The 15,224-nt window shown below is 43.2% G+C and overlaps 1 protein-coding gene across 1 annotated transcript; it reads left to right on the top strand.

The window, feature by feature from the left end:
- Window positions 1-328: 328 nt before the first annotated feature.
- Window positions 329-6,567, top strand: EIF1B (eukaryotic translation initiation factor 1B). The gene is made up of 4 exons (XM_075827099.1): window positions 329-659; window positions 3,629-3,792; window positions 4,524-4,625; window positions 6,263-6,567. The coding sequence occupies exons 1-4, from the start codon at window positions 629-631 to the stop codon at window positions 6,305-6,307; spliced, it is 342 nt and encodes a 113-aa protein (XP_075683214.1). The 5' UTR covers window positions 329-628; the 3' UTR covers window positions 6,308-6,567.
- The last annotated feature ends 8,657 nt before the right edge of the window (window positions 6,568-15,224 follow it).

The following is a 15,224-nucleotide window of genomic DNA, read 5'->3' as shown; positions in this document are numbered from 1 at the left end:
GGTTAACAGTCCAGCTAGAGGGCGTCCAAACACACCGTTTAGCCAATTTTAAAAACAGCCACCACCAAACGCCAGAGGGAAAATGGCGCCCAGCTCTTACACCCAACAATCACTCAATTATAACTAATAAGTAAACAGCATCGAATCTCCTCCACCCGTCACGTACGTCACACCCTTCCCTGCTCCCCCCGTACAACCAGCTGCATTTTCCGATTACAACTCTGCATTCTGGGAACTGTAGTGAATTTCTGTCTCCGCCTCCTTAAAGTCTACGCGTATAGAGTGCATAAGAAACTACAATACCCGATCTATCATATCAGGGCGTGTACAACACGTGACCAGTGTCTGAGCAAACAGCTAAAAAGCCGCAACACGGCCATTTTGTTCTAGACTGCAAGTGAGCAGGTTTAGGCCTTGGTCCTAGAGCCTTAGTCGCTGTTTCGTCAGCCCGTGTACCGGCTTCCCTGCTCAGCCCTCGCCTTCGTGTTTGGCACAGACATCGAGAGAGAGGTGTCCGCCGTTCGGCCAGCGCTCTCTGTACCAGCACAAATTCGCTCTTCATCCGAGACTCCCAACTCCGTCCACTGCTAGCCTTTTCCTCTGCACTTCGTGCACGTAATAATATCGCATGTCCTCTATACAGAACCTCAACTCTTTCGGTGAGTAGTGAATTATACAAATCACGCTTTTCTGCAGTACGTGACGTCCCTCTTATCCGAGTTTTAAGCTGACCCTATCGTAGGCCTATGTTGGCAACCGATAGATTAATCTGTTTACTCTAAACCCCTTATTGCAGGCCCTCCCAGGCCGCCGCCTTGTCACTTGCTTCTCTCGGTCTCCATCTTTTGTCTCAACATGTCGCCATTTTGTAACAGTAATGTGGTGAGGGAGGCGCTGGGGAAGGAGGGCTGTGCGCTGGAACATCACTCCTATAGCTGTAGTCTTCACTCAGGTTTCAAGTCTGATCTTGAGGAAAATGGAGCTTTTGTAGGCCCAGTAACGTTCATACCAATGGTTCTGTGGAAAAATTGCCCCGAGGTGAAATGTAAATTCTGCCAAATAGCCTAAACTTCACCTGTTATTGCTAAACCCTCCAGTGTGACAGGTAAGTGGGTGCTCTCACACTGAGGATTTGCATTAGGCCAAAACCCCATTCACATGCATTGCCAGTGGGATCTCTGGTTATGGGGTTTGCTTGGAACTCCCAACAGAATAGTGTGAACATAACCCTCAAAGGCTACTAGTGCAAATGATTGTTGTAGTAGTCTGCAGCATTGTTCTGTACAACTAAAGAGCCCTATTTTGAAAGGTATCATATTGGATCTGTCATGGAGCCTGTGACCCAGTGTGAATATGTCCTGATGCTGACCATATACATTCAGCTAAAGTCTGCAAATCTGACTTAGTGGAATCTGCTAATGGGCTAGGCTCACGGCGTGTTCGGCCTCTGTTCAGTGTATATGCCATGAAATGGTAACAAGCCGCATGATACAGCCCAATGCGAGCAGAGAAACCGGCTCGCAGGATTAAGGGACATGCCTTATCTTTGGGTTTTTGTCTCTGACTTCCCATTGACATCAATGGGAGGCAGAGAAAGCGTATGTTGCTATGTTTTATGCCTGTGGCACTCAATGGCCGCAGGCAAAACGCTGCGAAAATCGGCGTGCATGCAGAGGAAAATCTGCCTCAAAATTCCCAACTGAATTTTGAGGCAGATTTTCCTCCTGCAAAAAAACTGAGGCTCTGCATGAGGCCATATTGGGTACTACCTGCCCTGTGAGATCAGGAAGGTCTTTAAAGAGGCTCTGTCACCAGATTTTGCAACCCCTATCTCCTATTGCAGCAGATCGGCGCTGCAATGTAGATTACAGTAACGTTTTTATTTTTTTTAAAAACGAGCATTTTTGGCCAAGTTATGACCATTTTTGTATTTATGCAAAAGTCCAACTGGGCGTGTATTATGTGCGTACATCGGGGCGTTTTTACTTTTACTAGCTGGGCGTTCTGATGAGAAGTATCATCCACTTCTCTTCGGAACGCCCAGCTTCTGGCAGTGCAGACACACAGCGTGTTCGAGAGATCACGCTGTGACGTCACTCACTTCCTGCCCCAGGTCCTGCATCGTGTCGGCACCAGAGGCTACAGTTGATTCTGCATCAGCGTTTGCAGGTAAGTAGCTACATCGACTTACCTGCAAACGCCGATGCTGCTGCAGAATCAACTGTAGCCTCTGGTGCCGATGTGTCCTCGCTCGTCCGACACGATGCAGGACCTGGGGCAGGAAGTGAGTGACGTCACAGCGTGATCTCTCGAACACGCTGTGTGTCTGCACTGCCAGAAGCTGGGCGTTCCGAAGAGAAGTGGATGATACTTCTCGTCAGAACGCCCAGCTAGTAAAAGTAGTAAAAACGCCCCGATGTACGCACATAATACACGCCCACTTGGACTTTTGCAAGCCTCATTTGCATAAATACAAAAATGGACATAACTTGGCCAAAAATGCTCGTTTTTTAAAAATAAAAACGTTACTGTAACCTACATTGCAGCGCCTATCTGCTGCAATAGCAGATAGGGGTTGCAAAATCTGGTGACAGAGCCTCTTTAAAGGACAGGTGTCGTGAAATCTATTTTTTTTTTATATGAATTTGCTTTTAGTGTTAATTTTTAATTTTGTTACGTTTTTTTTTTTCTAACTTTCTTTACTATGGGGGCTACAATTTTTTTTTTTTTTTCATCTCTGTCGCTTAACGACATACAGAGATGGAATACGGTGCATACAGCCCCATAGAGAATGCGAACGGGAGCTGTTCCATTCACTATGGTGTACGCCATCTGTGTGAGAACGGCGCATGCGCCGCTCCCACACAGTCCAAATGGAAGGTTTCGGCCATGCGCCATTTTCTTGTGGACCGGAAGCCGCGGCCGGACGGTAAGATGAGTACTTCCAGACATGCGTTCAGAAGGGAGCTGCGGCGGCAGGAGCAGGTAAGTTAGGTCTGTGTATGCTCGTGTTTTAGTGTGTGATTACCACTGTATGTAAGCCTACTACACTGTGTATTCGCTCAAAAAATGGCGGCACACAGTGTAGGAGGTTTGAACATTCAATCCCCTCCTTTCTCATGGCACTAGCCAGGATAAGGGAGGGGGATTGTTTGACGCTAGAGCGAGTGTCTTCTCAAATTTTGCAGCATAAAGCAATGAGGTTGCTTTACCACATGCCAATGCTGCAATTTTGGGAACTGCTCCCTCTAGTGACCAGCACAGGGAAATGTTATAAATTAGAATCTAATTTATAATATTTCCTGACTTGTGAAAAAATGTAAAAAAATTAAAACAATGTCTCATGTATTTACTAACTGTAACCAAAAAAAAATAAAAACTTTCTAGCGACACATTCCCTTTAACAGCAGATTAGACATATTAGCATCTGTCTCAGGGCATACACATGTGATGACACTCGGTGAGCCTGGCCCCATATGTATTACATGGTTAGCCGTTCACTTGAATGGCTGACTTGTAATGTACAACCCTATAAGCTGACTGATAAAAAATTAGGTCTTCATGTCTTACTGCTTTGCTTCTCAAGCTTGGTCCTTGACTTAAAAACGTTAATTTCTTTTGGTTTCAGACCCCTTTGCTGATGCAACTAAGGGTGACGACTTACTCCCGGCAGGGACTGAAGATTATATTCATATAAGAATTCAACAACGAAACGGCAGAAAGACTCTGACCACTGTACAGGGTATTGCAGATGATTACGACAAAAAGAAACTTGTAAAAGCCTTTAAGAAGGTAAACGCTTATTTACAATTGTATTGCGGTACAACTTACTCCAGTTACATAGTTGGTACGGTTGAAAAGTCATGTCCATTAAGTTCAACCAAGGAATGGGAAAGGCAAGGGAAAAATGGGAAATGCCCAGTAGTAATGAAAGGGAGTTAAAGAGGCGCTCTCACCAGATTATAAGTGCTCTATCTCCTACATAATCTGATCGGCGCTGTAATGTAGATAACGGTGGTTTTTATTTTGAAAAACTATTTTTTAGCAAGTTATGAGCAATTTTAGATTTATGCTAATTAGTTAGACATCTGGGCGTGTTTTTACTTTTTACCAACTGGGCGTTGTGAAGTGTATGAGGCTGACCAATCAGCCTCATACACTTCTCATTGTTACAGCCCGTTGTTAGTGTGATTGTGCAGTGAAAGTAGCTAGGCTGGAACAATGAGAAGTATATGACGCTGATTGGTCAGCGTCATAGACTCCTCTTTACAACGCCCAGTTGGTAAAAAGTAAAAACATGCCCAGTTGTCTTAAGAAACTAACTATCCTAAATCGAAATGCTCAAAAATTAAAGTTTTCCAACTAAAAACCACGTATCTACATTACAGTGCCGATCAGATTATGTAGCAGATAGGACACTTATAATCTGGTGACAGAGCCTCTTTAAGTGCTTTAGTAAATAAAATATGGATATAAAAATTGCTTGGATGAAGTGGCACTGTCCTTTTTTCTTTACATCATAGAAATTTGCCTGTAATGGTACTGTGATTGAACATCCAGAGTACGGTGAAGTCATTCAGCTTCAGGGTGACCAGAGGAAGAACATCTGTCAGTTTCTTATGGAAGTAAGTATCCATGGTCGTGTGTACTTGCAATAGGGACTTGTCCTGCTTAGTGGAAGGTCTCTGGATCCGTAGTGTTAGTTCACTATTGAATCTTGGAGCTTCTCAGTAAATTCTCCTTATGCCCATTTCAACTAATTCATATAATGTAAAAATGCCTGTAGAACACTTAGTACCATGTTTACTTCATAATCTTTGGTAGACATAGGTGGCTCCATTTTGGACAAGTATTCATTAACTTGGAATCCTTCTGTAGTGTGGCTTTTTAATACCGTTAGGCTATGTTCAGATGAACATGTGCAAAATCTGCTGTGAAAGGCTGTCTTTCACATGCCATTTACATCTGTATGGGACCCGGTTTCACAGATCCCTCAAACGTGAGTCTATTGAGGGAACTGTGAAAATGGACAAATAAGAGATGTCCAATTTTCTTTACTGGCCCTTCACACGGTACATTACAACAACAGCCATGTAAACAGCCCCATAAAAATGCATGCAGCTGTGAAATGTCAGTCCCACACGGTTTATACACTCGTCTGAATAAGCCCTTACCGTTTAAGTGGACTCTGCTATACTTGTCAGGAATGAGGTATGATAGCAGTCCTTATTCTAAAAGGGGTTTTTCATTCAATAACATGTTTGCTCATTTAAATGAGTTGCCCACATATAGATATCTCCTCTAGTGATCATATGCACCAGTCATGGGATTACATCAGCTCTGCCTCATTGTTGGTAGTCCGTGGTTCCGATCACCTGTCTTTCCTAAACCCAGTGGTTGGTGCATCAGACCATACCAAATTAATCTTCCTGCTGAGGGAGGGGTTTGGCTGTGCGTGATACAATTAGTGTGCCCTCTAAAAGAACAGTGCCATGTTCACATGACTGGCACTGATTACAGTGGAACGTGGGGGGGGGGTACATGTGAAAACTAAAGCAGCCATCTAAATTATTATTTTTTTTTTATTTTTTTTCAATTATAGAACTGGAGGCAAAGTCAAATGTAATCCTATTGTATTCTTTGACAAATCCTCTTAGGGATAAAACTCATAAAGTGTAACTAAAGTCAACTTCTGACAAGTCATTGTGACATGACAGAAGTTTTGATTGGTAGGTGTCCAAGCACTGAGACCCCCACTGGTCACTAAAAGGAAGCGGCATCATTGCTTGGGTGACTGCTGAGTCGCTTTGCCTCTGATCAGCTTTTCTCTGAAAGCCAAGCAGTTGGTATACGGGCTCAACAGTTTATGGGCCCGTACACCAACTGCTTGGCTTTCTGAGAAAAGCTGATCAGAGACAAAGTGGCTCAGCACTCACCCAAGAGCTACTGCCTTGTTTTAGCGATCGGTGGGGGTATCAGTGCTTGGATGCCCACCAATCAAAACTTCTGACATGTCAGGTGTTTGACAGTTTAGTTACACTTTAATAGTCAAACAAGCTATTTTATTTATTTTTTATTTTTTCCTTCCCCTAACTCATGGGACCGGCTACGTAAGTTGTAAATTAAGCAGTGGATTGCTGGCTGTTAGTGGTTGTGCTACTAAAAATCGCCCATGGAGATTAAATGTAAATTGTTTCTTTAGCTGTACACTGTTTTGTATTGACACTTTTATAAATGCTAACTCCAACTTCTATTGTTACAGATTGGCATTGTAAAGGAAGAACAACTGAAGGTCCATGGTTTCTGAGATGTGAATTATATCCTCATTCTCTTCTGCCAAGGCTGGCACTCTTGAAACATGAAAATTTGCAGTAGAAGGACTTTTAATATGGCTAAACGTTCAACTTTAGGTCCTCTTATGCATGATTATAGAGGGTGTGTAAAGAGTAGGTTAGTAACACATAAAAAAATAGCTGTGAGATGGTAGACTGGAACAATGGGTTTTAGCACATTTCCAATGGAAGTGTTTTAGTGATCTGTCAACTTTTTTTCCACTTGATTTGATGTTTTTGTTGTATTAAAATATGTATGTTGCTGCCTACACTGGCTCTTGTATTCATTTATGGTTACTGTACACAAACTGCATTTGACAGCTCTTCCCTATACATTTTTGCAAATCCTTTCTAGAGATGTTGCATCCTGGTGAATAATGGAGGCTTCTAAATTAACTGAACACTAGATTTCATGTCCAGTTCTTAAAGGCAGTTTAACGCTTAATGCCTCTATAAAGGAAAGCTCCATTGCATAGTTTTTCATTATGAATGTTGGTATTGCAGGCTATGGTCTTTGTGAAGAGTTAACAAAGGTGTATGTTAACCCCCTACAGCATTTGGACATAATATATTTGTTATACTGGTCATAATATACTGGTGTTACTGCAATAGGACATCACATTACATCCAGTAAATGGTGAATAGCTGTACCCTCATCATAAGCAGTGGGCTCAGTCTACAATATACAGCCATTAGATGTAGCGGTCAAAAGCAACCGCAGCATTTAAGTGGCTGCAGAGGGCTTTTTCTGTCACCCCATTGGTACCCAACAGCACTTGTGGGGAACCTATGGGTTGCCTTTTATGTATTAGTATGCTGGCTTTTTTTTTTTTTTTTTTTTTTTAACAGCAATAAAAGCCCTCATACAGCTACATCAATGTTTTGGGTCTCCGAATGCAGTAACACAAGTGAAAATCTTAAATGGTTAACTGGTTTGTTAGTTTTCAGCAACCTCCTAGCATCTGCTTTAGCTAGGTTTAAGGCTAGGGCTACATGGCGACTTTGGCCATGACACTGATCTTTCACCACGAAACCGGTGTTCCCTTGCATGTTAAGTCAATTAATTGGTCAGTCTGCGTAGCCCTAGCCTCGGGTTATTAACCCCTTCCCGACATTTGACGTATCCATACGTCATAGCCGAATTGGGGAAGTATGGAACGGGCTCAGAGTGAACCCACTCCATACGATGCGGGTGTTGGCTGTATGTTACAGCTGACACTTCACAGTAACGAGCAGAATCGCGCTATTGCTCGTTTAAATTCTGCAGTCCATACTGACCGCAGCATTTAAATCAGTGTGGTGACCCCCCCCCCCCCCTCTAGCAGCTCATCGTGCCACCTGCAATGCAATCGCAAGGTGGCGATGGTGGCTATGGCTGCCTGGTGGCCTAATGAAGGCCCCAGGTCTGCCGTCTTTGTGCTCCTACTAAGCCCTGCCCTAAGCCTGTCGGACTATATACTGCAGTACATTTGTATTGCAGTATATAGTGCAAGCGATCCATTGATCACTGGTTGGAGTTACCTTGGATTAACAAAAAATAATAATTCGAAGACCCAATTTTCCCCCTATAGCATAGTACACAAACTAATTGGTATTGCCACATCCGTAAAAGTCTGAACCATTATATATCCTTATTTAACCCGGACGGCGTATGCTGTAAATAAGAAAATGTAAACGCCAGATTTGCTAGCTCTTGGCCACCTACACTCCCACAAAGAATGGAATAAAGTGATTAAAACCTCGCATTTACCACAAAACGGTATCATTAAAACGACAGCTTATCGTGCAACAAAAATAAGCCCTCGTACCACTTAATCGACGGAAAAAATAAGTTATGGCTCAATTTGTCAACTTTTTTACCCTTTTACAAGTGAACTAAAACATAGAAAACTATATATAATTTGGTATCGCCATTATCGTATTGACCTGCAGAATAAAGTTAACATGTTTTAATTGCACAGTGAATTTCGTAAATACAAAACACAAACAATGGCGTTGCGGGTTTCTTTTTGTACCCCATAATTTTTTTTTTTCCCGTTTCCTTGTACATTATTTGGCACAAATGGCGCTACGAAAAACTACAGCTCGTCCTACAAGCGGTTATAGGACTATCGACGGAAAAATGTTACAGCTTTTGGAAGGGGGGGGGGGGGAAACAATTAAAATCTGGAAGTTGTTTATGGTGGGAAGGGGCTAAAATTGCTGACCTATCCTTAGACACTGATCTAATGTTGATCACCTATCCTGTCAGCACCCCTGCTGATCAGCTGTGTGAAGGGGCCTTGGCACTCAGGACCACAGCAGCCTCGTCATGGCTCTCCCTTTGTACTTGCATACCCTGTTACATGCGTAGTGGTGAGGCAAGGTACTGCACCACTGTCCCATTCACTTGAATTGCACCGCAGCTACAAGTGTAATGGTGTAGAAGCACAAACTATTGTTTACATGATTCTCAAAGGGGCTGCAGCCTTTGTACAAGTGATGTGATCTCTTTAAAGAGCTGCTTAGCGAGGGTGCTGAGAACATCAGACCCCCACGAATTTATTGATGGCCTAGCCGAAGGATAGACTGTCCGTTTTAATAAACTGGTAAACCCTATAATCTTCAGTCTGAATTTTGTTTAACCCCCTTCCCGCTCAGTGTTCCGTCGTGCTGAGCACATCGTTCGCGCTCAGCTCAGTAATGGCACTGACCTGAGTGAACACGGCACCACTTAATCCCGGTGCCTGTTTGAGCTGTGATACCTGCTGTTTCTGACAGCAAGCTATCACAGCTCAATACTCTGGGACCAATTGCAGTGGTCCCACCCCAGAGATCGCTGCTATTGGTTAGTCAGTGACTACTAACCAATAGCAACGATCGCATACATTTCCTCCCCCAGACACCATCCTGCTGCACCCGCCCTGAACTTCTCTATTGGTGTTGGAGAGTTGTTCAGAGCGACTGTCAGAATTGTGCTGAGAACTTGAAAAAAAACTTTCTAAACATTTCATTTTTTTTTTTTTGTACTTCCCGCTTGCTCCATCCACTTCCCACACCTGTCCTTTGTGTTTCCATTGTCACCCCCAGTTTTGGTCAGTGATCTGCTATCACTGACCAATTCTTAGTCTTCAGGGCCACATTTTCTTGGTCCCTGTGGATTATTTTTTTTCTTTATAAAATACAAAAAAAAACAACTTTAGTAAAATAAAAAAAAGTTTGAGAAAATTATCATCCTAGCTAGTTTAGTATTCGGGTATGTGCACACGATAACTGCAATTACGTCTGAAAATACGGAGCTGATTTCAGAGAAAACAGCCTCTGATTTTCAGGTGTTTTTGAAGCTGAAAATGAAATTTGGATCTTTTCAGACGTTTTTGGAGCGGTTTTCAATAGTCAATGAAAAACGGCTCCAATTACGTCCCAAGAAGTGTCCTGCACTTCTTTTGACGAGGCTGTATTTTTACGTGCCGTCTTTTGACAGCGACGCGTAATATGACAGGTCGTAAAGCCCATTGAAAGTAATGGGCAGATCTTTGCCGACGTATTGGAGCCGTTTTTTCAGACGTAATTTGAGGCGTAAAACGCCTCCATTACGTCTGAAAATAGGTTGTGTGCACATAACCTTACAGATTAGTGGCAAATGGAGAGATAACAAAGGAGAAAGCTGGTGATGTCGCCTGATTTTCTGCCATGCTTTCCAAGTGGCAAAAAGTAGTGGGTTAGCCTTAGTCTCCACCTATAAACCCTCATATGGAAGGTGCAGGAGTCCCGACAAAGCCCGTCCAGAAAATAGTCTGGAATCCAGATTGTACGAAGTATAATGCGAGGTGCTCCCAAGCTAGTCCGAGACATAACGGAACAAGGCCGCATGGTTAGTGTCGGAACGGTCAAAAAGCGTAGTGAGGTTTAGCGTCAGGAATCCTTCACTGTAGTTCGTTTTAGCGTTAGGGATCTATCACTGTAGTTCGCTTTAGTGTCAGGGAAGCTTGGAATAATCTAGTTAGGTTTAGTGTCAGGCACCTGTCACCGTAGTTAGGCTTAGTGTCAGGGAAGCTCGGAATAATGTAGCTAGCTTTAGTGTCGTAATAGTCGCCGTAGTTAGGCTTAGCATTAGGGAAGTTAAAAAAAAAAATCTAGTTTGGTTTAGTGTTCGGAACCCTCGCCCTAGTTGGCTTTAGTGTCAGTGAAGTCCACTTAAAAAAAAATACTGGATACATAATGCACGTGTCTAAGCACACAACTTACACGTGTCACGCAAATAATAAAAGATGTCCCAAAGGTCATTTTCTGCCGAAGAGGCTTATGCATTTCTTGCCTCTGACACAGACTCGTCGGATGGTGAATTTTTTTTGGTCAACCTCATCTAGTGATGAAAAGGAGGCACCACCTAGGAGACGTCCCAGGACCACCACCACAGTTGAATCCCCCGAGAGAAGTGACCCCCGTCGCAGTTGAAGCCTCCGAGCGAAGTGACCCCATATGGACCCCCCACACCAGACAATTGACCCCCAAATCCCTGAGTATACGGGCAGTCCGGGGATCAAATTTAACACGGCAGGGCTCAGTGAAATGAGCTCTTTCAAGTTCTTTTTCACTGATGACTTTATAGATCTTATGGTCTCCCAGACAAATTTATATGCCCAACAATATATTACTAAGAACCCCACATCATTTTATGCCCAATCCCACAGGTGGACCCCTGTAGATGCAGCAGAGTTGGGCAAGCTCTGGGACTTCACTTGAACATGGGGCTTCTGAAAAAGCCATCCATTAGGACCTACTGGAGCACAGACATCTTATACCACACCCCGATGTACCGCATGTCCAGGATGTGTTATGAGGCAATACTTCGATTCTTACATTATGCTGATAATGAGCAGTGCCCATCCCAAGATGACTCCAGCTTTGACTGTTTGTATAAACGGAGACCCCTATTAGACCATTTCAGTGCCCGGTTTTCCCAAGCATACACCCCCGAGAAGTGTATTTCTATTCATGAGTCCTTGGTACATTTTAAAGGGAGGCTTCAATTCCGCCAGTACCTGCCAATTAAGAGGGCAAGGTATGGCATGAAGATGAATAAGCTGTGCGAGAGTGCATCGGGGTATACTTACAAATTTAGGATATATGAAGGGAAGGACACCAGTATTCAGCCCCCAGAATGCCCCCCCCCCCCTTACTGGGAGTTAAAGCAAAAATTGTGTGGGATTTGGTGCACCCACTGCTGGACCAGGGTTACCACCTCTACCTGGATAATTTTTATACCAGCATCCCACTCTTCAACTGCCTCGCTTCCAGAAGTCCTGCGGCATGTGGCACTGCTAGAAGAAATCTGAGAGGCCTCCCTAAGACTCTGCTTGGGCAAACACTCAGAAGGGATGAGAGCAGGGCACATTCTTTCAGCAACATATTGTGTGTCAAGGACAAGAGAGATGTCCTTGATTTGACAACAATACATGGCCACACCAGTACCCATGTACCTGTACAAGGCACCAGTACAGAGACCCCCAAAGCAGATTGCATCCCGGACTACAATAGGTACATGGGAGGGGTGGACTTGTCAGATCAAGTCCTGAAACCCTACAGGGCCATGCGGAAACCAGGGTGTGGTATAAAAAGCTGGCCGTGCACATCATACAGATGGCATTGTACAATGCGTACGTGCTACATCGATGTGCAGGCCAGACGGGAACTTTCCTGGAATTTCAAGAGGTGCTTATCAAAAACCTAATCTTTGGGCACCAGGAAGGGGGGGCACCCAGTACTTCTGAAAGCGAGCCCACACGCATCGTACCAGGGCAAGACTTTCCAGGAGAAGTTCCCCAAACTGGCAAGAAGGGAAAGAATCAAAAGAGGTGCAGAGTCTACTCAAAGAGGGGGATAAGGAAGAACACAATATATCAATGTGACACGTGTCCCGAAAAGCCAGGGCTCTGTATGAAAGAGTGTTTTAAAATGTATCATACATCCCTTGATTTTTAATCTACCCCAGTTTTATTTACCCTGATGCACTCCGCACAGCTTATCCCCCTCCTCTTTCCCTTCTGAGCCCTGCCATGTGCCCAGGCAGCTGATAACAGCTACATGTAGGGTATTGCCGTACTCAGGAGAACCGACATTACAATTTATGGGGTGTATATCTCTGGTGGCGCATGCTGGGCACAATATATTGGACACTGAAATGGCATATATATAGAAAATTGCAAATCTCACTCTGCACCATCTGCTGTGCAATACCTTTTACACAATACCTGTGGGCTCAAAATGCTCACTACACCTCTAGATGAATGCCTTAACTGGTGTAGTTTCCAAAATGGGGTCACTTCTGGTGGGTTTCCATTGCTCTGATACCTCTGGGGCTCTGCAAATGCGACATGGCACCCGAAAACCAATCCAGCAAAATCTGGATTCCAAAGAACACATAGCGCTCCTTTCCTTCTGAGCCCTACCATGGGCCCAATGGCAGTTTATCACCACAAATTGGGTATTGCTGCATTCAGTACAAATTGGGCAACAAAATGGGGTGTTTTATTCCTTGTGAAAATAAATGTTGAGCCAAAACGATATATTATTGGAAACATTTTTTTTTTTAAATTCCCAGCCCAATTCAAATAAATTCTGTGAAAAAACTGTGCGGTCTAGATGGTCACAACACCCATAAATGAATTCCTTGAGGGGTGTAGTTTCCAAAATGGGGTCACTTCTAGTGGGTTTCCATTGCTTTGATATCTCTGGGGCTCTGCAAATGCGACATGGCACTCAAAAACCAATCCAGCAAAATCTGGATTCCAAAGAACACATAGCGCTCCTTTCCTTCTGAGCGCTCCCATCGGCCCAAACGGCAGTTTATCACCACAAATGGGGTATTGCTGCACTCAGGACAAATTGGGCAATAAAATAGGGCATTTTGTTCCCTGTGAAAATAAGAAATTTTGATCAAAACTGACATCTTATTGGAAAAAATGTTATTTTTTTTTAATTTCACAGCCCAATTAAAATACGCTCTGTGAAAAAACTGTGGGGTCAAAATGGTAACAACAACAACCATAAATGAATTCCTTGAGGGGTGCAGTTTCCAAAATGGGGTCACTATTGGGGGATTCCTACTGTTTTGGCACCTCAACACCTTTTCAAACCTGGCATGCTGCCTAAAATATATTCTAATAAAAAAAAGAGGCCTCAAAATGCACTAGGTTCTTCTTTGCTTCTGGGGCTTGTGTTTTAGTCCACGAGCACACTAGAGACACATGTGGGACATTTCTAAAAACTGCAGAATCTGGACAATACATATTTAGTAGTGTTTTTCTGGTAAAAACCTTTTGTGTTACAGAAAAAAAATTAATAAAAGTGAAATTCAGCAAGAAAAATGAAATTTGCAAATTTCACCTCCACTTTGCTTTATTTCCTGTGAAATGCCTGAAGGTTTAAAAAAAACTTTCTAAATGCTGTTTTGTATACTTTGAGGGGTCTAGTTTTTAAAATGGGGTGTTTTATGGGGGTTTCTAATACATAGGCCCCTCAAAGCCACTTCAGAACTGAACAGGTACCTTAAAAAAGGCTTTTGAAATTTTCTTAAAAATATTAGAAATTGCGGTTTATGTTCTAAACCTTGTAACGTCCAAGAAAAATAAAAGAATGTTCTAAAAACAATGCCAATCTAAAGTAGACATATGGGAAATGTGAACTAGTAACTATTTTTGGTGGTAATAACCATCTGTTTTACAAGCAGATGCATTTAAATTCAGAAAAATGCTATTTTTTCTAAATTTTCTCAAAATTTTGCAATTTTTCACAAATAAACACGAAATATATTGACCAAATTTTACCACTAACATAAAGCCCAATGTCTCACGAGAAAACAATCTCAGAATTACTTGGATAGGTTTAACCCATTAGTGACCGGCCCATAGTGTTTTTACGTCGGTCACTAACGGGCCTTATTCCGATGCAATAGACTTTTTACGTCGCTGCATCGAATTATGTAAACAGAGCAGGGAGCTGTCAAATCTCCCTACTGCCAGAGGTAGCTGAGGGCTGGGGGCGTCCCTGCTCTAACGTGTGAGATCGATATTAGTATCGATCTCACCCGTTTAACCCTTCAGATGCGGTGCTGAATAGCGTGCACCGCATCTGAGTGGTTTTGGAGAGAGGGAGGGAGCTCCCTCTCATCCCACTGACACCCGGCGATAAGATCGCCGAGTGTCTGCGTCTCTGATGGCAGCCGGGAGCCTAATAAAGGCCCCCAGGTCTGCCTGTCGTGAATGCCTGCTACAGGGTGGGCCATTTATATGGATACACCTAAATAAAATGGGAAAGGTTGGTGATATTAACTTCCTGTTTGTGGCACATTAGTATATGGGAGGGGGGAAACTTTTCAAGCTCGGTGTTGACCATGGCGGCCATTTTGAAGTCGGCCATTTTGTATCCAACTTTAGTTTTTTCAATGGGAAGAGGGTCATGTGACACATCAAACTTATCGAGAATTTCACAATAAAAACAATGGTGTGCTTGGTTTTAACGTTACTTTATTCTTTCATGAGTTATTTACAAGTTTCTGACCACTTATAAAATCTGTTCAAAGTGCTGCCCATTGTGTTGGATTGTCAATGCAACCCTCTTCTCCCACTCTTCACACACTGATAGCAACACCGCAGAAGAAATGCTAGCACAGGCTTCCAGTATCCGTAGTTTCAGTTGCTGCACATCTCGTATCTTCACAGCATAGACAATTGCCTTCAGATGACCCCAAAGATAAAAGTCTAAGGGGGTCAGATCGGGAGACCTATGGGGCCATTCAACTGGCCCACGACGACCAATCCACTTTCCAGGAAACTGTTCATCTAGGAATGCTCGGACCTGACACCCATAATGACATAAATAACTCATGAAAGAATAAAGTAACGTTAAAAC

Source organism: Rhinoderma darwinii, chromosome 5, assembly GCF_050947455.1.
Source record: "Rhinoderma darwinii isolate aRhiDar2 chromosome 5, aRhiDar2.hap1, whole genome shotgun sequence".
NCBI lineage: Eukaryota > Metazoa > Chordata > Amphibia > Anura > Rhinodermatidae > Rhinoderma > Rhinoderma darwinii.
Note: the sequence above shows the minus strand (reverse complement) of the source record. Positions and strands in the feature narration are given on the sequence as shown.